Source organism: Hemitrygon akajei, chromosome 4, assembly GCF_048418815.1.
Source record: "Hemitrygon akajei chromosome 4, sHemAka1.3, whole genome shotgun sequence".
In the NCBI taxonomy this organism is placed as follows: domain Eukaryota; kingdom Metazoa; phylum Chordata; class Chondrichthyes; order Myliobatiformes; family Dasyatidae; genus Hemitrygon; species Hemitrygon akajei.
The window spans coordinates 10,434,753-10,457,625 of record NC_133127.1 but is presented as its reverse complement, the minus strand read 5'-3'; the positions used below and the strand labels follow the sequence as shown (position 1 = coordinate 10,457,625).

General features: G+C 47.9%; 1 protein-coding gene across 7 annotated transcripts in view; it reads left to right on the top strand.

Annotated features, from left to right (window-relative positions):
* Positions 1 to 16,828, top strand: part of cyp26b1 (cytochrome P450, family 26, subfamily b, polypeptide 1) — a 54,832-nt gene extending 38,004 nt beyond the window's left edge. For all 7 annotated transcript variants that reach the window (XM_073042072.1, XM_073042073.1, XM_073042077.1 and 4 more), the window contains 4 exons: positions 8,054 to 8,329; positions 9,258 to 9,413; positions 13,630 to 13,911; positions 15,870 to 16,828. In XM_073042072.1, the coding sequence (XP_072898173.1) occupies positions 8,054 to 8,329; positions 9,258 to 9,413; positions 13,630 to 13,911; positions 15,870 to 16,262 (1,107 nt within the window). In that variant the 3' untranslated portion in view covers positions 16,263 to 16,828. The remainder of the gene's footprint in view (positions 1 to 8,053; positions 8,330 to 9,257; positions 9,414 to 13,629; positions 13,912 to 15,869) is intronic.
* The last annotated feature ends 6,045 nt before the right edge of the window (positions 16,829 to 22,873 follow it).

The following is a 22,873-nucleotide window of genomic DNA, read 5'->3' as shown; positions in this document are numbered from 1 at the left end:
TGCCTGTCTATGGTTCTTACAATCTCGTAATCCTCCATCAGATCTCTCCTCAGCCTTTGCTGCTCCAGGGAAATCAACGCAAGTTTGTTCAATTTTTCATTATAGCACACACCCTCTATCCCAGGCAATCCTGGTAACTCTCTTCTGCCCTCTCCAAAACCTGGACATCCTTCCTATACTGGGGTGACGCAGCCTACCTAGAGTTTTATAAAGCTGCAACTGAACTTCCGGAGCAAGTGGAAGAGTCATGCTCCGTTTTTCCGAGACCAAGAGAGAGCCTGAAGAGATAACCAGCTTGCTTTTTTTAAAATCTGTTCCGTGCTTCTGTACCTGGGGTGAGGTTCCCAGCATTCACAAGTGAGCTGAATAATGACGGCTATTTTTACAAGCGAACGTAATTGATGAATGTGTCCCTCACACTGTGAGCTTCGTTTTATATCACACCCACAGCTTGTTATATTGTGAGTCGCCATGTGTTAGGTCGCAAGCTGACGGTGTGTGGAAAATCTTCAGCATATTGTACTGGAAGCCTACAGTTCCACTGGGAAGCTGTAGTTCAGAATATTACAAGCCTACAGTTACGTTGGGACAGTCTATTGCAGTGCTTTACAAACCTACAGTTATGTTGGGACACTGTATTGCAGTGTATTACAACCCTACAGTTACACTGGGAAGCTGTAGTTCAGTATATTACAAGCCTACAGTTACGTTGGGACAGTCTATTGCAGTGCTTTACAAACCTACAGTTATGTTGGGACACTGTATTGCAGTGTATTACAACCCTACAGTTACACTGGGAAGCTGTAGTTCAGAATATTACAAGCCTACAGTTACGTTGGGACAGTCTATTGCAGTGCTTTACAAACCTACAGTTATGTTGGGACACTGTATTGCAGTGTATTACAACCCTACAGTTACACTGGGAAGCTGTAGTTCAGTATATTACAAGCCTACAGTTACGTTGGGACAGTCTATTGCAGTGTTTTACAAACCTACAGTTACATTGGAACAGTCTATTGCAGTGTTTTACAAGCCTACAGTTACGTTGGGACAGTCTATTCCAGTGCTTTACAAGCCTACAGTTACACTGGGAAGCTGTAGTTCAGTGTTTTACAAGCCTACAGTTACACTGGGACACTGTGGTGCAGTATATTGTACTTTGGTTCAGCTGGAAGGACAGATGTATTAACACCAGTATACTGGAGGAGGCCAATGTGAACAGCATCTCCACCATGCTAAAGCAATTCCAACTCCGATGGACAGGTCATATCATCCGATGCCAAACTCACATCTCCACAGACTGATCCTTCACTCCCAGTTGAAGGAAAGTCAACGAACCCCTGTTGGGCAAAGGAAACACTTGAAAGATAACATCAAAATCAGCCTGAAGAAATTCAACATGACTTCTAAAAACCAGGAAGACATTGCACACTATTGTTGAACAAGTGGCAGCTGTGAAAGGAGAGAAGGAACAACTAAAAGACCTAACCACTAACCACAGCCACACTTACCCTCGCGCACACAGCTGCAGAATATGTGAATCCCAGATCGGCCTCTACAGCCATCAGAGAACTTACCAATAGACAACCCCATTATACTCGAGTTGGGTAATCAGAATATCGATGCATTCATATCCAGATCAGTAACACACTGCAGGGGTTCCAGCGCCGATCGCTAGTCACAGGCTTCCACCTTCAATATCACTCTCTTGGGCTGGGGGTTGGGTTTGGGAGGTCCTTTATCCTGGTGGTACCTTGTTGATTTTGGCCCACAGAGCAGGGGTCTAACTGATTGGTGGCAGTTCCTCCCCGCCACAGTGGTAAGAATCGTTGTTCCCTCGACTCCTGGAAGCTTGAACTAAGAGCAAACTTCTGGAGGGACTCAGCAGGTGAGGAGAGAAATGGACATTGGATGTTTTGGGTCAAGACCCTTCCTCTCCTTCTAGTCCTGATGAAGTGTCCTTGACCCAAAACATTGCCTGTTCTCTCTGTTACACTGAAGCCCTTGTTAGATTAATTTTAGAGTAAAGCTTGGCGCAACATCGTGGGCCGAATGGCTGTACTGCTTTGTGTTCTAGATGCTTACATGATAACCATATAACCATTACAAGGAAACGGGCCATCTCGGCCCTTCTAGTCTGTGCTGAACGCTTACTCTCACCTAGTCCCACTGACCCGCACTCAGCCCATAACCCTCCATTCCTTTCCTGTCCATATACCTATCCAATTTTACTTTAAATGACAATATCAAACCTGCCTCTACCATTTCTACTGGAAGCTCGTTCCACACAGCTACCACTCTGAGTAAAGAAACTCCCCCTCGTCTTACCCTTAAACTTTTGCCCCCTAACTCTCAACTCATGTCCTCTTGTTTGAATCTCCCCTACTCTTAATTGAAAAAGCCTATCCACGTCAACTCTATCTATCCCCCTCATAATTTTAAATACCTCTATCAAGTCCCCCCTCAACCTTCTACGCTCCAAAGAATAAAGACCTAACTTGTTCAAACTTTCCCTGTAACTTAGGTGCTGAAACCCAGGTATCCTTCTAGTAAATCTCCTCTGTACTCTCTCTATTTTGTTGACATCTTTCCTATAATTCGGTGGCCAGATCTGCTGAGTTCCTCCATAAATTTATTTTTGCTCCACAATGAGAATCAAATTTATTAGCACTGTTTTATGTGATGTGAAATGTATTCTTTAGAGGCAGCAGAAGAGTGCAAAGGCATTAAATATTACAAAGTCAAACTAATAGCGTATAAGGAATAGTGAGGTAGTGTTCATGTCCATCCAGAGATCTGAAGGCAGAGGGGAAGAAGCTGTTCCTGAAGCATTGAGTGTGTATCTTCAGGCTTCCGTACCTCCTTCCTGACGGTAGTAATGAGAAGAGATGGATCTGAATCAGAATCAGAATCACCAGCATATGTCGTGAGATTTGTTGTACTACTCATGTTCTCACTGTTATTTCTTTATTAATATTTGCATCGTTTGTCTTCTTTTGCACATTGGCTGATTGTCAGTCTCTCTACAGTTTTTCATTGATTCTAATGTATTTCTCTGTTCTATTTGTGAATGCCCACAAGGAAATGAATCTCAGGGTTGTATTTGGTGACACATATGTACTTTGATAATACATTTACTTTGAACTTTGAAGAGGGCATGTCCTGGGTGGTGAGGGTCCTTAATGATGGACGTCACCTTCTTGAAGCTCCAGTTCCTCCAGTTTCCTTCCACAGTCCAAAGACGAACGGCTAGGTTAATTGGTCATTGTAAATTGTCCCGTGATTAGGTCAGGGTTAAATCAAGGTTGTCAGGGGCTGCTGGGCGGTGTGGCTCGAAGGACTGGAAGGGCCTATTGCGAGCTGTGTCACTAAATAAATAAATAAGATATCCTCGATGGTGAGGAGGTTGGGCCTGCAATGGAACTGGCCGCATCTACAGCCCTCTGCAGTCTCTTCTGATCCATTATCTGCAGTCTCTTATGTCTCCAGCGCCTGTAAGTCCCATGTGCTCCCACTTTGGCTCGGTAACTCTGAGAATTCCCTGTGCCCCTTCCCTCAGAAGCTACAGAGTGGATAAAGTTAGGACAGATTGAGATAACGAGAGAAGCTGGTGGGTGGAACGGCATTGAACCGTGGACATTATTGGAATGAGCTGAGAGCTGAGAGTGAATTATATAAACACAAAGAGTCAGAGCCAGGAAAATCTTACCTCTGTACTGATGAGGGGAACCATTCTGCAGTGAGGCAGCCTGGAAAGGTCAGGCACTGAGCCTGCACTTCCCGTGGGTTTGAGAGATCCCAGTCTACAGGCTGTGGTGTTCCGGTCTGCCCCGCAGACAATGGCCGATTGAGAGAGCTGTGTGCGCTGCTCGCTGCTGGGACTGCAGAGGGGAGGCCTGCTCCAATGCTCAACAGACACGGCAGTGTCAGCTTCTGAATGTAACCCTCAGTACCTTACCTCCTCACTGTGACAAAACAACCCCTCCCATGGACACGACACCCCTCATCGTGACCCCTACACACCTCACTGTGACCCTACACCCCTCATTGTGACCCCTACACCCCTCACTGTGACCTTACACCCCTCACTGTGACCCTACACCCCTCATCGTGACCCCTACACCTCTCACTGTGACCCCTACAGCCCTCACTGTGACCCTACACCCCTCATCGTGAACCCTACACCTCTCACTGTGACCTTACACCCCTCACTGTGACCCTACATCCCTCATCGTGACCCCTACACCTCTTACTGTGACCCCTACAACCCTCACTGTGACCCTACACCCTTGATCATGACCCCTACACACCTCACCGTGAACCTACACCCAACACTGTGAACCTACACCCCTCACCGTGAACCTACACCCCTCACCCTGACCCCTACACCCCTCACTGTGACCTTACACCCCTCACTGTGACCCTACACCCCTGATCGTGACCCCTACATCCCTCACCATGAACCTACACCCCTCACCGTGAACCTACACCCCTCACCGTGAACCTACATCCCTCACTGTGAACCTACACTCCTCACCGTGAACCTACATCCCTCAATGTGAACCTACACCCCTCACTGTGAACCTACACCCCTCACCGTGAACCTACACCCCTCACTGTGACCTACACCCCTCACCGTGAACCTACATCCCTCAATGTGAACCTACACCCCTCACCGTGAACCTACACCCCTCACCGTGAACCTACACCCCTCACTGTGACCTACACCCCTCACCGTGAACCTACATCCCTCACTGTGAACCTACACTCCTCACCGTGAACCTACATCCCTCAATGTGAACCTACACCCCTCACTGTGAACCTACACCCCTCACCGTGAACCTACACCCCTCACTGTGACCTACATCCCTCACCATGAACCTACACCCCTCACCGTGAACCTACACCCCTCACCGTGAACCTACATCCCTCACTGTGAACCTACACTCCTCACCGTGAACCTACATCCCTCAATGTGAACCTACACCCCTCACTGTGAACCTACACCCCTCACCGTGACCTACACCCCTCACTGTGACCTACACCCCTCACCGTGAACCTACATCCCTCACTGTGAACCTACACTCCTCACCGTGAACCTACATCCCTCAATGTGAACCTACACCCCTCACTGTGAACCTACACCCCTCACTGTGACCTACACCCCTCACCGTGACCTACACCCCTCACCGTGAACCTACACCCCTCACTGTGACCTACACCCCTCACCGTGACCTACACCCTGCACCGTGAACCTACACCCTGCACCGTGACCTACACCCTGCACCGTGACCTACACCCCTCACCGTGACCTACACCCTGCAACGTGAACCTACACCCCTCACCGTGACCTACACCCCTCACCGTGAACCTACACCCCTCACCGTGAACCTACACCCCTCACCGTGACCTACACCCCTCACCGTGAACCTACACCCCTCACCGTGACCTACACCCTGCACCGTGAACTTACACCCCTCACCGTGACCTACACCCTGCACCGTGAACCTACACCCCTCACCGTGACCTACACCCCTCACCGTGAACCTACACCCCTCACCGTGACCTACACCCCTCACCGTGAACCTACACCCTGCACCGTGAACCTACACCCCTCACCGTGACCTACACCCTGCACCGTGAACCTACACCCCTCACCGTGACCTACACCCCTCACCGTGAACCTACACCCCTCACCGTGAACCTACACCCCTCACTGTGAACCTACACTCCTCACTGTGAACCTACACTCCTCACCGTGAACCTACATCCCTCAATGTGAACCTACACCCCTCACTGTGAACCTACACTCCTCACCGTGAACCTACGCCCCTCACTGTGAACCTACACCCCTCACCATGAACCTACACTCCTCACCGTGAACCTACGCCCCTCACCGTGAACCTACATCCCTCAATGTGACCTTATACCCCCTCACTGTAACCTTACACCCCTTTACTGTAATGCTACATCCCCTCATCATGACCCTCCTCATCAAAGGGCACAGAACATTGAACAGTACAGCACAGGAACAGGCCCTTCACCCCACACTGTTGTACCGACCCAATTACGGTAGTAATCAAATGGCCAAATAATCTCATCCATATCCTTTATCCTTATGCTTTCTACACATTCGTGTGCTTATCTAAACATCTCTTAAAAGTTTGTAATGAGCTAGAGCAGTTATGGCCAGAATGTACGAACTCCTTATTGGCAGTGGCAGGAATTGAACCCGGGTCGCTGGTACTGTGAAACGTTATTCTATCCGTGACGCTACTGTGCTGCCTCACATTGATCTGAGTTAAACTCTGACTGTTATTCCTTGGCCCACTGGCCCAGTTGATCAGGATCCTCTCGTGATTTCCGATCACTGTGTGTCAGATTACAGCGGCTGGTTGTAACTGCGTCGTGTGGCAACATGGTTACCTGCTGTTTGCCGTCTGGATCAGTCCTAAGGCAGACCAAACTCTAACTACTAAAGGCACGATCCCTCCTCCAGCATCAGTTCAAAGCATGGTTAATGTTCATAACCACAAGAGGTTCTGCAGATGCTGGAAATCCAGCGCAACACACACAAACGCTGGAGGAATTCAGCAGGTCAGACAGTGTCTATGGAGAGGAATAAAGAGTTGATGTTTCGGACTGAGACCCTTCATCATCATCATCATTATGTGCCATGTCGCATGATGTGGGTGGTTATGGTCTTGTGACCATGATTGTTCTTGGCAAATATTTCTACAGAAGTGGTTTGCCATTGCCATCTTCTGGGCAGTGTCTTTACAACACAGGTGACCCCAGCCATTATCAATACTCTTCAGAGATTGTCTGCCTAGCGTCAGTTGTCACATAACCAGGACTTGTGATCTGCACCACCTGTTCCCATGGCTTCATGTGACCCTGAACTGGGGGTTAAGCAGTGCTACACCTTGCTGAAAGGGACCAGCAGGCTAGCAGAGGGAAGGAGCACCTTTGGTAGAGATGTATCTCCACCCAGCTACCCTTAAGGTTTCCTATATTGGGGGAGTCTAGGACCAGAGGACATAGCCTCAGAATAGAAAGACGTCCCTTTAGAACAGAGGTGAGGAAGAATTTCTTTAGCCAGAAGGTGGTGAGTCCCTGGAATTCACTGTCACAGTTATTGGGTATATTTAAAGTGGAGGTTGATTCGGTTCTTAATTAGTAGGGGTATCAAAAGTTACAGGGGGAGAAGGCAGGAGAATGGCCTAATTCTGCCTATTACTTATGGTCTTCATCAGGACTGGAAAGGAAGGGGGAAGAAGCCAGAATAGGAGGGTAGGATGAGGAGAAGGAGTACAAACTGGCAGGTGATAGGTGTGACCAAGTGAGGGGGGAGGTGGATAGGTGAGGGAGAGGGGACGAAGTGAGAAGCTGGGAAGTGATAGGTGGAAGAGGTAAAGAGGGAATCCGATAGGAGAGGATATTGGAAAGGAAGGATGAGGGGAGCAAGAGGGCAGCCGAGGAAAAGAGAAGGGGTATGAAGGGAGAAAGAATGAAGAAAGGAATAAAGAACAAAGCATGGAAGGGCTGAAGTTACCAGAAGCTAGAAAAATTAATATTCATGTTGTCAGGTTGGAGACCACCCAGAGGGAATATGAGGTGTTGCTCCTCCACTTGGGAGTGGCCTCACCAAAGACGTGATATAGGGGTAGAGATAAAGTAACACAAACAGGCTTTTTCCATTGAGGTTGGGCGGGGACTAGCACTAGAGGTCATGGGTTAAGGGTGAAAGGTGAAATGATGAAGAGGAACTTGAGGGGGAACGTCTTCACCCAGAGGGTGGTGAGAATGTGGAACAAGCTGCCAGCAGCAGTGGTGCAGGCAAATTCGATTTAAACATTTAATATAAATTTGGATAGGTACATGGATGGTAAGGGTATGAAGGGCTATGGTCTGGTTGCAGGTCGATGGGAGAAGGCTGTCTGTTTCTGTGTTCTAGGACTCGATGTAGAAGAGCCTGCACTGAATACAGCAGATGGTCCAGACAGACTCGCAGGTGAAGTGTAACATGGTTTGTGTTCTTTCCAATTCCTAGATCTTTGCCAAAGTGTTCAGCCATGAGGCTTTGGAGTGCTACCTTCCAAAGATCCAACAAGCAATCCAGGATGGGATTAGGGACTGGAGCAGCAGTGGAGAACCCATCACTGTCTACCAGCAGGCCAAGAAGCTCACCTTCCGCATTGCAGTCCGCGTCCTGCTGGGTTTCCGTGTCTCCGAGGAGGATCTCGATCTCCTGTCAGAGAGCTTCGAACAACTCATCGCCAACCTCTTCTCCTTACCGCTGGACTTCCCCTTCAGCGGCTATAGGAAGGTACAAGTTAGATCCAGATCCAAAATGTATTAAATTGGACTCTCAGATGACAGACTGATTTTGATCGCTGTATCCCTACTGACATTAATCCAGCTCCCTCACACTGTCCCACTGTGACTCCTCTCCCCCAGTACTGTGTCACTGACTGTATCCCCACTGATGTAAATCCAGCCCCCTCACATCATCCCTCAGTGACCCCTCTCCCCCAGCACCTTGTGATATGTCAGTGGATGTTAATTCAGCTCCATATGTTGTGACATATCCTTGAAACTTTTTTATCCCTGTCATTTCAAGCCCTTCTTTCTTCTCCCTGTAACTTCTTCCTCCTCACAGTTCCGATCTTTTGACCATTCTGTCACTGAGTCTGAATCGGCTGTCCTGTCACGGGGTGACATGGTGGCCTTGCGGTTTGCCCTACAGCACCAGCAAACACTGACTGGGGTTCTATTCCTGCCGCTGCCTGTGAGGAGTTTGTATGTTCTCTCCGTGACTGCATGGGTTTCCCCTGGGTGCTCTGGTTTCCTCCCACAGTCCAGAGACGTACAGGTTAGGGTTAGTATGTTGTGAGCATGCTATGTTGGTGTTGGAAGCGTGGCCATACTTGCAGGCTTCCCCCAGCACATCCTCGAACTGTGTTGGTTGTTGATGCAAACAACACATTTCACCGTACGTTTTCTCATACAAAATGCTGGAGGGACTCAGTAGGTCAGGCTGCATTCTGTTGAGGTCATTTCTGATGAAGGGTCTCGGCTCAAAACGTTGACTTTTATTCTTCCCCATCGATGCTGCCTGACCTGCTGAGCTCCTGCAGCATTTTGTGTGAGAGTTCCTCCGGATTTGCAGCATCTGCGGGATCTCCTGTGTTTATGATGCTTCGATGTACCCATGATAAACAAATGGGTCTGAAAATGCTGTCCCTTTCCTGTAGGGAATGCGAGCTCGGGACAACCTCTACAAGTACCTGGAGAAAGCCATCAGCGAGAAGCTGCAGAGCAAACAAGATAAGGATTATTCCGATGCCTTGGACATTCTGATCGACAGTGCCAGGGAGCAAGGCAAAGAGCTGACCATGCAGGAGCTGAAGGTAAGGAACCCTTGCACTGAAAATCTGCTCTTCATGAGGGGTAAGGTAACACAGTGGTTAGTGTAACTCCGGGTTCAATTCCTGCCACTCTCTGTAAGGTAGCACAGTGGTTAGTGTAACTCCGGGTTCAATTCCTCCCACTCTCTGTAAGGTAGCACAGTGGTTAGTGTAACTCCGGGTTACAGTCCAAAGACAGAGCGAGTTGTGGACATACTGTGTTGGTGACACTTGCAGGCTGTCCTCAGCCCACCCTCAGACTGTGTTGGTTGTTGATACAAACGATGCATTTCACTGTATGCTGTGATGTTTCAGTGAACATGTGACACATGAAGCTAATCTTCACAACAGGGCAGCAGCCTGGAGCAGCAAGAGCGTCAGGTTCGGGCCACTGTCTGAGGAATTTGTACGCTCTCCCTGTGACCATGTTCATCTGCCCGGGTGCTCTGGTTCCTTCCCACATCGGGGTGGGTCAGTGGGTTAACAGTCCCCAGCGTGTGGGTGAGTGGGAAGAGTTGATGGGAATGTGGGTTAGAACATAGAATATAGAACAGTGATACGTGCCAACCTTTTAACCTAACCCTTTTCTCCATGATAGCTCTCTATTTTTCTTTCATCCTAAGAGTCTCTTAAATATCCCTAAAGTATCTGCCTGAACCTCCAGGGTGGTAGGGTGTTCCACGCACCCGCTGCTCTCTGTGTAAAGAACTTACCTCTGCCATCCCCCCTACTATTCCTCCAATCTCCTTAAAATTATACCCTTCATATTAGGCATTTCCCCCCTGGGAGAAGGCCTGTGGTTGTGGTTGGTGTACATGTGTGGGTTGATGTTCAGTGTGGACTTAGTGAACCTGGTTTTGTGCTACATCAGTCAGCGCCAAAATGGAGGACCGGGACCAGTCTGCGAAGAGGCTGAAGGAGGAAAATGACTTGGTAATTGGTTTACTATTGTCACATGTACCAAGATACATGTGACGATAATCAACCAATTACCAAGGGATCTCCACCAGAGGGCACAACCTCAGACTAGAGGGACGTCCGTTTAGAAGAGAGAAGAGGAGGAATTTCTTTAGTCAGAGGGTGGTAAAGCAGTGGAGGCTACCTCAGTAAATATATTTAAAACAAAAATTGATATATTTTTGCACAGTAGGGGAATAAAGGGTTTTGAGGAAAAGGCAGGTAGGTGGAGATGAGTCCATGGCCAGATCAGCCATGATGTTATTGAACGGCAGAGCAGGCTCGACGGGTCAGATGGCCGACTCCTGCTCCTGTTTCTTATGCTCTTACGAACCTGTGGAATTCATTGCCACAGACGGCTGTGGAGGCCAGGTCATTGGGTATATTTAAAGCGGAGGTTGGTAGGTTCTTGGTTAGTCAGGGTCACAGGTTAGGGGGAGAAGACAGAGAGAATGGGGTTGAGAGGGAACATAAATCAGCCTCCAGCACCCAGGGCATGCCCTTTCCTCACTGTTGCCCTCTCTGCCTGTGTCTGAAACACAGTGAATATCTTTGTTTGCCTTCTGGCCGGACATAAAGTTATATAAAAGCCCTCAGAATGCAGAACATAGTGTGCACAGAGAATGCAGGGCAGATGGAGAAGTGAGATTTGAAGAGCTGCGATGAGCTAGACAGGGAGAAGAGTTCATCTGTGAGACATCCTTTCAGAAGTCTGATAACAGTGGCATACAAGTTGTTCTTGAGCCTGTTGCTGTGTGTTCTCTGGCTTTCCTATCTTCTGCCCAGTCAGAGAGGGGAGAAGAGAATATGTCTGAGGTGGGTGGGGCTGTTGACTGTCTGTCCCCGCCACCACCACCCAAGGGAGTGAGAATCCAGATGGAGTCAGTGGAAGGGAGGCTGGTCTGTGTGACGGGTGTGGTCCGAGACTAAAAGAGGTGTAGTTAAGTAAATTGCTTGAGTAATTTATGCAGATGGAGTCTGATGTGTGGAAAGGTGTAGTGGAAAGGGAAGAGTACCTTTTCAATATTGTTTATATCATTCCTGTAGGTAATTAGGTCACCAACCTACAGAAACATATCACAACGATTGAAAGAGTACAGAGAAAATTTACAAGGATGTTGCCAGGACTTAAGGACCTGAGTTACAAGGAAGGATTGAATGGACTAGGACTTTTTAACCCCTGGAGTGTATGAGAATAAGGGGAGATTTGATAGAGGTATACAAAATTATGAAGGGTACAGATAGGGTAAATGCAAGCAGGCTTTGCCCTGGGAGGTTGGATGAGACTAGAACTAGAGGTCATGGGTTACAGGTGAAAGGTGAGATGTTTAAGGGTAACATGAGAGGGAACTGCTTTACCCTCACGTGGATTGAGATGCCAGCAGAAGTGGCGGATGCAGCTTCGATTTCAGTATTTATGAGAAGTTTGGATAAGTTCATGGGTGAGAGGGGTATCGAGGTGTGGGTCAACGTGACTCGACAGAATAACATTTCGGCATGGACTAAATAGGCCGAAGGGCCTGTTTGACTGCTGCGGCACTTTCTGAATCCATTGATCATCAGCGGGTTCACGAGCTGTATTGAACCCTGACTGTTTCTGGGTGAGGCAGCAGCTCTGACTGGTTGTACGGTAGTGAAGGTAGTGTGGCGCCACAGTGGCGTAGTGGTTAGTGCAACGCGATTACAGCATTGGAGTTTGGAGTTCAGATCGGGCACCGTCCTGTAAGGAGTTTGTACGTTCTCCCTGTGACCACGTGGGTTTCCTCCGGGTACTCTGGTTTCCTCCCACAGTCCAAAGATGTACAGGTTGGTAGGTTAATTGGTCATTGTAAATTGTCGCGTGATTAGGCTAAGGTTGATTTTTTTTATTTTATAGATACAGCATAGAATATGGCCCTTCTGGCCCATCGAGCTGTGTCACCCAGCAGTTCCCATTTTAACCCTAACACAATCACAGGACGATTTACAATGACCGATTAACCTACCTGGTCCACCTTTGGCTTGTGGGAGGAAACCCACACGTTCCACGGGGAGGACGTACAAACTCCTTACAGAGGAAGCTGGGATTGAACTCTGAACTCCAGTCTCAAGCTGTAATAGAGTCGTGCTAACTGCTTCGTCACCATGGCTCCTGTTAATAGGTGCACTGCTGGGCAGAAAGACTTGGTGGGCCGGAACAGCTTGTTGCTTGCTGTATCACTAAATAATGTTGGATTGGACACACAATTGTAATAAGATGCAGCAGCTTGGCCTGGTTCTCTTTCTATGTAGGGATGACTTGTTCAGACACATCCAACTTGTCTTGGTTTTGACCAGTGACTAAGTACTGGAGTGCAGCAAGTAACTCTCTCCTGCTTTCCTGTAAAGAAACACCGGCAGGCAGGACATTAGAGTCCTCGAGTCACTGAATCACAGATTCCTACAGCACAGAAACAGGCCCTTCAGTCCAACTCACCAAGTGATACATATTTGCCCATTTTTGTCCCATATCTCTCTAAACCTTTCCTATTGATGCATCTGTCCCAGTGCCTTTTAAACATTTGTGCATCAGCCTCAACCATGTCCTAGAAACATAGAAACATAGAAATCCTACAGCACAATACAGGCCCTTCGGCCCACAATGCTGTGCCGAACATATCATTACCTTTGAAATTACCTAGGGTTACCCATAGTCCTCTATTTTCCTAAGCTCCATGTACCTGTCCAGGAGTCTCTTAAAAGACCCTATTGTTTCCGCTCCATCACCGTTGCCGACAGCCCAGGTGGCAGGTGGGAAAGGGAGAGGGATGAAGAAGGAATCTAATAGGAGAGGAGAGTAGGCCGTGGGAGAAAGGGAAGGAGGAGGGGACCCAGGGGGAGGTGATAGGCAGGTGAGGAGATGGGGTACGAGGGTAACCAGAATGAGGAATGGAAAAAAAGAGAAGTGAGAGGGGGAGAAATTATCAGCCATCTCCCCTTCCCCCTGCGTTCTTATTCTGGCTTCTGACCCTTTTGTTTTCAGTCCTGATGAAGGGTAATAGCCCAAAACATTGACTGTTTCTTCCGCTCCATAGATGCTGCCTGACCTACTGAGTTCCTCCAGTGTGTGTGTATGTGTGTGTGTGTGTGTGTGTGTGAGAGAGAGTCTGTGTGTGTGTGAGAGTCTGAGTGTGTGTGTGAGTGTGTGTGTGAGTGAGAGAGAGTTACTCTGGTCTGCAGCATCTCGTGTGTTTCGTGGGCTCTGGACTCTCAGTGTGTTGATTGCTGTGCCTCTCTCCCCTAGGAGTCGACGGTGGAGTTGATCTTTGCTGCGTTTGCCACCACCTCCAGCGCCAGTACCTCGCTCATCCTGCAGCTGCTGCAGCACCCCGCCGTGCTGGAGAAACTGCGCCAGGAGCTGAGGAACAATGGCATTCTCCACAACGGCTGCAAGTGTGAGGACCGGCCCCGCCTGGCCACGGTAACCCGGCTCCGCTACCTGGACTGCGTCATCAAGGAGGTGTTGCGCCTGCTGCCTCCCGTCTCAGGAGGGTACCGCACTGCGCTGCAAACCTTCGAGCTTGACGTAAGTGCCAGGGAGACCCTCGCTCTGTGCTTTCTTCCCTTAGTATCGCGCCTCCCACAGAGTAACTTTCCCTCAATACTGCCCCTCCCACAGTGCAATACTCCCCGGTACCATCCCTCCCTCAGTTGTGCCCTTCCCACAGTGTGACCCTTCCTCAGTGCCGCCTCTCCAACATTGTGAAGCTCCCTCAGTAATGCCTGTCCCTTCGTGTGAAGCTCCCTCAGTACTGCCTGTCCCTTCGTGTGAAGCTCCCTCAGAACTGCCTGTCCCTTCGTGTGAAGCTCCCTCAGAACTGCCTGTCCCTTCGTGTGAAACTCCCTCAGTAATGCCTGTCCCTTTGTGTGAAGCTCCCTCAGAACTGCCTGTCCCTTCATGTGAAACTCCCTCAGTAATGCCTGTCCCTTCGTGTGAAGCTCCCTCAGTACTGCCTGTCCCTTTGTGTGAAGCTCCCTCAGTAGTGCCTGTCCCTTTGTGTGAAGCTCCCTCAGTACTGCCTGTCCCTTCGTGTGAAGCTCCCTCAGTAATGCCTGTCCCTTCGTGTGAAGCTCCCTCAGAACTGCCTGTCCCTTCGTGTGAAACTCCCTCAGTAATGCCTGTCCCTTCGTGTGAAGCTCCCTCAGTACTGCCTGTCCCTTCGTGTGAAGCTCCCTCAGAACTGCCTGTCCCTTCGTGTGAAACTCCCTCAGTACTGCCTGTCCCTTCGTGTGAAGCTCCCTCAGTACTGCCTGTCCCTTCGTGTGAAGCTCCCTCAGTAATGCCTGTCCCTTCGTGTGAAGCTCCCTCAGTAATGCCTGTTCCTTAGTGTGAAGCTCCCTCAGTAATGCCTGTCCCTTCGTGTGAAGCTCCCTCAGTACTGCCTGTCCCTTTGTGTGAAGCTCCCTCAGTAATGCCTGTCCCTTTGTGTGAAGCTCCCTCAGTACTGCCTGTCCCTTCGTGTGAAGCTCTCTCAGTAATGCCTGTTCCTTAGTGTGAAGCTCCCTCAGTACTGCCCCTCCATAGCATGATTTTCCCTCAGTGCTGCCCCTCTACAATGTGACACTCCCTGAGTACATTGAACATAAATCACAGAACATTGAACATAGAGCACACAGAATACAGAACACAGAACAGGAAACACAGAACACAGCCCAGGCCCACGATGTTGTGCTGAGTTTTTAACATTCTCTGAGTTCAAACTAATCCTTCCCTCCCACATAATCCTCCATTTCTCTATCATCCATGTGCCTGTCCAAGAGTCTGTTAGACGTCCCTAATGTACCTTCCTCTCCCTCCACCCCTGTCAGGGCATTCTATGCACCTACCACTCTGTGTAAAAAACCTACCTCTGGCATCCCCCCCATACATCACTCCAATCACCTTAAAATTAGGCCCTCTTCTATTATCCATTTCCACCTGGGAAATAGTCTTTGGCTAGCCATTTGATCTCTGCCTCTTATCATCTTGTACACCTCTATCAAGTCACCTCTCATCCTCCTTCACTCCAAAGAGAAAAGCCCCAGCTCACTCAGCCTTTCCTAATAAGACACACTCTCAAATCCAGGCAGCATCCTGGTAAATCTCCTCTACACCCTCTCTAAAATCCACATCCTTCCTATGAAACAACCAGAAGTGTACACAATACTCCAAGCGTGGTTTAACGAGGGTTTAATTGAGCTGCAGCATTACCTCATGACTTTTGAACTCAACCCCCTTGACTAATGAAGGCCAACACACCAAATCACCTTCTCATCAGCCCTACCAACTTGCACAGCATCTCTGAGGGATCTAAACACAGGAGGTTCAGCAAACGCTGGAAACCTTGAGCAGCACACACAAACTCGGCAAGTTAGGCAGCATGTATAACAAGGGACAAGCAGTAGATTTTTCATGCCAAGACCCTTCACCAGGGATCGAGGGACACAATGATCTATATTCTGATGAATTAAGTTGGTAACACTTTCCTTGGGTTTTTATTTCAGGGATGCCAAATTCCCAAAGGGTGGAGTGTTCTCTACAGCATCAGGGACACGCACGACACGGCCCCTGTCTTCCAGAATGTTGGTGTCTTCGACCCAGACCGATTCGGGGAAGATCGGTATGAAGACAAGAGTGTTCGCTTCAGTTACATCCCGTTCGGAGGAGGCATCCGTAGTTGCCTGGGCAAGGAGCTAGCTAAGCTCATCCTGAAGGTGCTGGCGATGGAGCTGGCCAGTACCAGCCGCTTCGAGCTGGCTACCAGGACGTTCCCTCGCATGCTGACAGTTCCTGTAGTCCATCCCATGGATGGCTTGAAAGTAAAGTTCTACGGACTCGATTCCAACCAGAATGAGATAGACGCAGAGTCAGAGTCTCTGTTGGGCTCCACTGTGTAGCCAACAGCCCTCAACCCGAACCAAGCAAAAATACAAGCAAATTTGAGTCGTTTTGAAAAACCTCTCCTACCAACTAACAAACAAAATAAACCAATCTCAGAACTTCGAGAAAGCCGCCTTCTGAATTTTCATTAAGTATCGGGTACAGGGGACACTTCTGGATTAAGCACATTCAAAGGGGAGAGTTCTTGGAAAAGAATTAGGTTCCTGGACAATTAAGAGGGATGAGATGCAGGAAGCGAGAGAGGCGCGTTGGACCTTCTTCGGAGAGAGGAGCTAGCAGATCGATGGTGATGGCGATAATTCTTTGTGATCAAGGGACAATTCTTTTAAAAAAAAACACATATATATCCTGCATTCCTACTTAAAGTATATATGTATAAACCTGCTCTGAGTACCATTGTAGGTATGTAACTTGATTAGAGATTGCAACCGCGTTGCAGCCCAGTGCACTTTGAATGTAGTTGTGATTACTGATGTCGGTTATATTCAGTGTAAACGTAGAAACCATAACAAACTGGTTTGAATTTTTACTATTCCTATCTTTAAACTATATATGGATTATTTGTTGTTGTTGTGTTTTTTTTATTTTAAGATTGCAATTAATTAGACAAATAGTGTAAAAAGAAAATATTTTTTCTGTTGGTAAATATTGTTTTAGTAAAAAATGAGCAAAAAAAAGCTTTACTTTGGTTTCTTTGCGTAGTGAGACTGTGATTGAGAGCGTGAGTGCTGATGACACTGCTGGTGGATAGTATGAATAAGCGGGGACTGAATGGCTAGTAGTGAGCCATTCAGCCCCTCTAACCTAACCTGCCCATGAAGAAGATCAAAAACACAAAGAGATTCCGCAGATGCTGGCAATCCACAGCAACACATAGAAAATGCTGGAGGAACTCAGTAGGTCAGGAGAGGAATAAACAGTTGATGTTTCAGGCCGAGACCCTTCATCAGGACTGGAAAAAAGAAGGGGGAAGATGCCAGAATAAGAAGGTTGGGAATGGGAAGGAGGACAAGCTAGAAGGTGATAGGTGAAGGCAGGTGGGTGGGAGAGAGGGGATGAAGTGAGAAGCTGGGAGGTGAAAGGTGGAAAAGGCAAATGGCGGGAGAGAAAGGAATCTGATCGGAGAACAGAGTGGACCATGGGAGAAAGGGAAGGAAGGTAGGGGTGATATGCAGGTGAGGGGTATAGGTAAGAGGCCAGAGTGAGGAAATGAAGAAGAGGGAAAGGTGATTGGGAAAAATTACCAGAGGCTGGAGAAATTTATGTTGATGCCATCAGGTGTTGGAGCAAGATCTTGGCTGATGCTGTACCTCAACTTTCCTGTCCCCTGCAATCCCAATATTCCCCCAGCTTATTTCATGTTTCAGGATTCTGGTGACATCATCTGTGAGTCCACATGGTGACAATTTTTTTTTTGAGTGGACAGTTCGCGGGTGTTCTCCTCAACTCATTCTGAAGGGGCAGAACCCCACTGAGGACTCTGGTCAGGGGTAGACCATCTGAGATACCAAACCCAACGAGGTCAAGATGTCTTGTCAAGTTCAAAGTTCAAAGCTCAAAGTAAATTTTATTATCAAAGAACATATATGTTACTATATACAACCCTGAGATTCATTTTCTTGTGGGCATTCTCAACAAATCTATAGAATAGTAACTATAACAGGATCTATGAAAGACTGTCCAAATAGGGTTCAACCAGAGTGCAGAAGACAACAAACTCTGAAAAAAAGAAGAAACAATAATATAAATACATAAGCAATAAATATACAGAATATGAGATGAAGAGTCCTTGAAAGTGAGTCCATAGGTTGTGGGAACATTTCAATGATGGTGCAAGTGAAGTGATCCCCTTTGTTCCAGAGCCTGATGGTTGCGGAGTAGTGACTGTTCCTGAACCTGGTAGTGTGAGTCCTGAGGCACTTGTACCTCTAAGTATCGGAGTGGGGGTGAATGTGAGGTGTGGGTCAGAATCCAGGAGAAGGGAGATGGTGGGGAGGAGCGGGCTTAGTGGTGGTTTGCTCTCTCTCTCAGCAATACACAGCAGGTCAAAGGATATCCACGGAGAAAGAAACCGTCAATGTTAACAGTTTCATAGACTTCGATCCACATGAAGGTCCTCCATTCAAATTGTCGACTGTCCATCTCCCTCCACAGATGCTGCTCAATCTGGAAGTGTCTGCCATCTCTTGTATCTTTTGTGTCTCTCTTTAATTAACTCTTTCTTCTGCTAAGTGGTTCCAACATCTCCTCTTTCCAAGATCAGCGTTTTAATTTTTACAATTTTCTCTTTCTCTTTCTCCCTCATTTTTGTCTCTCTCTTTCAAGGGGGTGTAATTTTAAGGTGACTGAAGGAAGTATAGGGGAGATGTCAGAGGCAAGTTTTTTGATGCAAAGAGTGGTTGTTGCGTGGAACGCTCTGCCAGGGGTGGTGATAGAGGCAGGGACATTAGGGACATTTAAGAGACTCTGCACGGAGTATTGTGTTCAGTTCTGGGTGCCTCATTATAGGAAGGATGTGGAAGCTTTAGAGAGGGCGCAGAGGAGATTTACCAGGATGCTGCCTGGATTAGAGAGCACGTCTTATGAGGATAGGTTGAGAGAGCAAGGTTTTTTCTCTTTGGAGCAAAGAACGATGAGAGGTGACTTGATAGAGGTGTAAAGATGATAAGAGGCATTGATAGATTGGACAGCCAGGGATTTTTTTCCCCAAGGTGGAAAAGGCTGATAGAGAAGGTGATTGGAGGAAAGTGTAGGGGGGGATGTCAGAGGTAGGTTTTTTACACAGAGAATGACGGGTGCATGGAATGCCCTACTAGGTGGATGCAGATACATTAAGGATATTTAAGAGACTCTTAGGTAGGCACATGGTTGATAGAAAAATGGAGGGCTAGGTAGGAGGGAAGAATTAGAGCAGGTTCAAAAGCCAGCACAACATCCTGGCTCAAAAGACTTGTACTGTGCTTTCATGTACTATGCTCTACTTCCCTTCCACTGAAGTTTGCCTATGATTCTCTATCTATTTCTGTCCGCTCTTCCTGAATAACGGAGACATAAGAGATTCTGCAGATGTTGGGAGTCTTGAGCAACACACACAAAATGCTGCAGGAACTCAACAGGTCAGGCAGCATCTGTGGAGAGAAGTAAATGGTCGAAGTTTTGTGTCTGTTTGGTATTGTCAACTGTTCATTTCTCTACATAGATGCTGCCTGACCTGCTGAATTCCTCCAGAATTTTGTGTGTGTTATTATTAAATAAAGGAACCACTCTCCCTTCATCTGAGAATCAGAATCAGCTTTAATGTCACTGGAACATCTGTGAAATTTGTTGTTATGCAGCAGCAGTACAATGCAGTACACAACGATAAAAAACTGTACATTAAAGTGAGTAGATATGTTGAAAAAGTTAAATAAAAAGAGAAAATAAAAGCAGTGAGGCAGGGTTTATGGGTTCAATGTCCCATCAGAAATCTGATGGCAGAAGGGAAGAAACTATTCCTGAAACATTCACTGTGTGACTCCAGGCTCTTGTATCTCCTCCCTGATGGTAGCAACGAGAAGAGGGCATGTCCTGGGTAACAGAGATCCTTAACGATGGATTCTGGATGTTTGGGAGGCCAGTGCCCATGATGGAGCTGACTAAGTTCACAATTTTCTGCAACTTGTTTTGATCTTGTGCGGTGGCCCCTCCATATCAGACGGTGATGCAGGCAGTTAGAGTGCTCTCCATGGTATATCCATAGAAATTTGTGAGTGTCTTTTGTTATGATCCCAGCCCCCTCCTTCCTGAGAATCGCAAGATCGCTATTAATTCGGGTCTTGGACCCAGGAAATGAGAGAGAATCCTCAGAAAGACAACGCAACGGATTTGACCATTGTTTCTTGGAGACACCTTTGTGGATTGCGACCCTATGCTATGTGCCCGCTATCAGGGCTACGTGTACACCCTCGGGCAATGTGGGGTGGGGATTGTATCACCCCACCCTGATTGACAGCTACAACTCTGCAAGTCAAGATAAAAGAGGGGCTGCAGGAGGCAGTCGCCTAGCGACGCACCAGAAGGAGATACGATCGCTCATCGCTCCCGTGATAACGGGAAGCTATTCGGAAGCCACGTGTGGCCCGTTTTCCCCTGGCCTGGGGAGCGAGTGGCTGATAACACCGAAAAGGACTTCGAACTGACAATGGGGAACCCACGTTCCCGATTCAACGGTTTGCGTCCAAAAAGACTGGCAAGTTTCTTTTCTCACCAAAAATCTCTCTCTCTCTCCAACAAGTGAAACCCAGTGGTCCCCAAAAGGCTAAAAGCCTGCATGAACTCGAGAGACTTTTATATTTCCATTGGACAATATTTTTACCCCTAATGATAGAGCTACTTCTTATTGATGATTATTACTATACCCGCGCTTTAGATTGAGTATTGACGACGTATATTATCTGAATGTTTGTATTAACCTTACTTTTGTGCCCCTTTATAAATAAAAACGTTTAAAAATAGTACCATCAGACTTCAACGGACCTCTCTATCTTTGCTGGTAAGTGACCCAGTTATGGGGTTCGTAACAACGTGGGGTTCTTGTCTCAGGATTTGACACCAAATTGGGAGGCCAGTGAATCGGGATTGTAAGTCCAAACTTGGATCTGGTACGCGGGTAGCCAGACGAGAAACCAGCAAAGATGGACGTGGAGGAATTTATGGTAAACCCAACTCTGGGAGCGCTAGAGACGGCCACCAAATCAGACTTGGTAAATTTGGCAAAGGGGTTAAGCTTCACAGAGGTGAGGTCGTCAATGAAAAAGCAGGAGGTGCGAAGGGTCATAACTCAGTATTACATTGGGAAGAAGGTGTTTACAGCTGAGGATTTGGAAAATATCCCTGAAAAGGTACTAGCGAGTGGGACAGATCAGTTAGAGTTGGAGAAATTAAGGTTGGAACATGAATTTAAAGTAAAGCAGCTGGAAGCAGCTGAAAGAAGAAAGAAAGGGCTGAGAGAGAAAGGGAGCAGGCGTTCCAGCTAAAGGAATTAGAGGTGTAACGGGAGCATGAACTCCAACTAAAGGGATTAGAGGTGAAGAAAGAGCAGGACCGAGCCGAGAGGCAAAGAGAGCATGAAATTCAGTTAAACTAGCTGGAGGCAGCTGAAAAAGAGAGGGAGAGAGAGTATGAAGAGGCAGAGAAACAGAGGAAACATGACTTGGAGATGAAGAAGTTAAGGCAAGAGCAACGAGTTCAGGGGTCAGACCGAGAGGAGCGGTTTAATGTTAGTCAGGAGTTGAGGTTAGTACCTCCGTTCGAGGAGACGGATGTTGATAGTTATTTCTTGCTTTTTGAAAAGGTGGCAGTGAATCAGAAGTGGCCCAAAGAGCAGTGGGTGGCGTTGTTACAAAGTGTGTTAAAAGGGAAGGCACAACGAGCATATGCGGCGTTGTCCATGGAGGAGGGAGAAGCGGAGAATTATGCCGAAGTAAAGGAGGCCATTCTCCGGATTTACGAATTGGTACCTGAGGCGTATAGACAAAAGTTCAGAAATTTAAGGAAAGGGTGGAATCAAACGTATACCGAGCTAGCCCATGAGAAGGGTGTAGTCTTGGACCGTTGGTGCACCGCGGAACAGGTGGATGAGGATTATGGGCGTCTCAGGGAGTTACTTTTGATTGAGGAATTTAAAGGTTGTGTTCCGGAAGAGATTCGGATGTATTTGAATGAAAGGCCGAATAAGTCCATCTCAGAATTTGCTAGGTTCGCAGATGAATATGCCCTAACCCACAAGACAAAGTTTTCCTTGACAAAAAGTTACCCGAGAGACCGTGGGAACGGTAGGGAAAGCCCGCCGGCTAAGGGAGAAACTCAGTCGGGAGTTAACAGAAAAAGTGAGGATAACAGGCCAGAAACCTGGAGATTTCCTGGTTTGACCTGTTTTAATTGTGGAAAGGTGGGACATATTGCATCTAAATGCCCCGCTCCGAGGAAAGAGCCAGAAAAAGGGAAAGAAGCTATCACTATAGGCTGTATTGCGTCGATCAGAAAATCGACGAGAGGGCCCCCGGTAGATAGAGTACAGAAGGGACGTGAGACGTTTATTTCCGAAGGAACCGTGTCTGTGGAGGAGGGAGGCTCCCAAATTCCAGTACGGATCTGGAGAGACAGTGGGGCTGAGCTATCATTGATTAGCAGTAAGGTGTTAGAGTTCGGACCTCAGACGGGAAAGGTAGCCCTGAGAGGCATAGGAAAATGGACCGAAGTGGTGCCTTTGCATAGGGTCCTTCTAGATTGTGAGTTGGACCAGTGGAACTGGGGGTCCTGCCGGAGTTGCCGGGGGAAGGCGTGGACGTCCTTCTGGGTAACGACCTAGCGGGTGGGAAGATGGGTGCAGCCGTGAAGCTGACAACCCAGCCTGCGAGGGTTGAGGGCCCTCCCTCAGATCCTAAGATCTATCCCGCATGCGCGGTCACTCGCAGCCTGTTGAGAGCGGCAGCTGAGACCGAGAGCAGTTTAAATCTAGCCAGTTTTGATTTGGCCAAGACGTCTTTACCGAACCTGTGCCACGAGGGTTTAGAGGGTGGTAAAACGAGGAGTAGTAAAGTGAAAAGGGGTAAGGGAGAGGAGATAG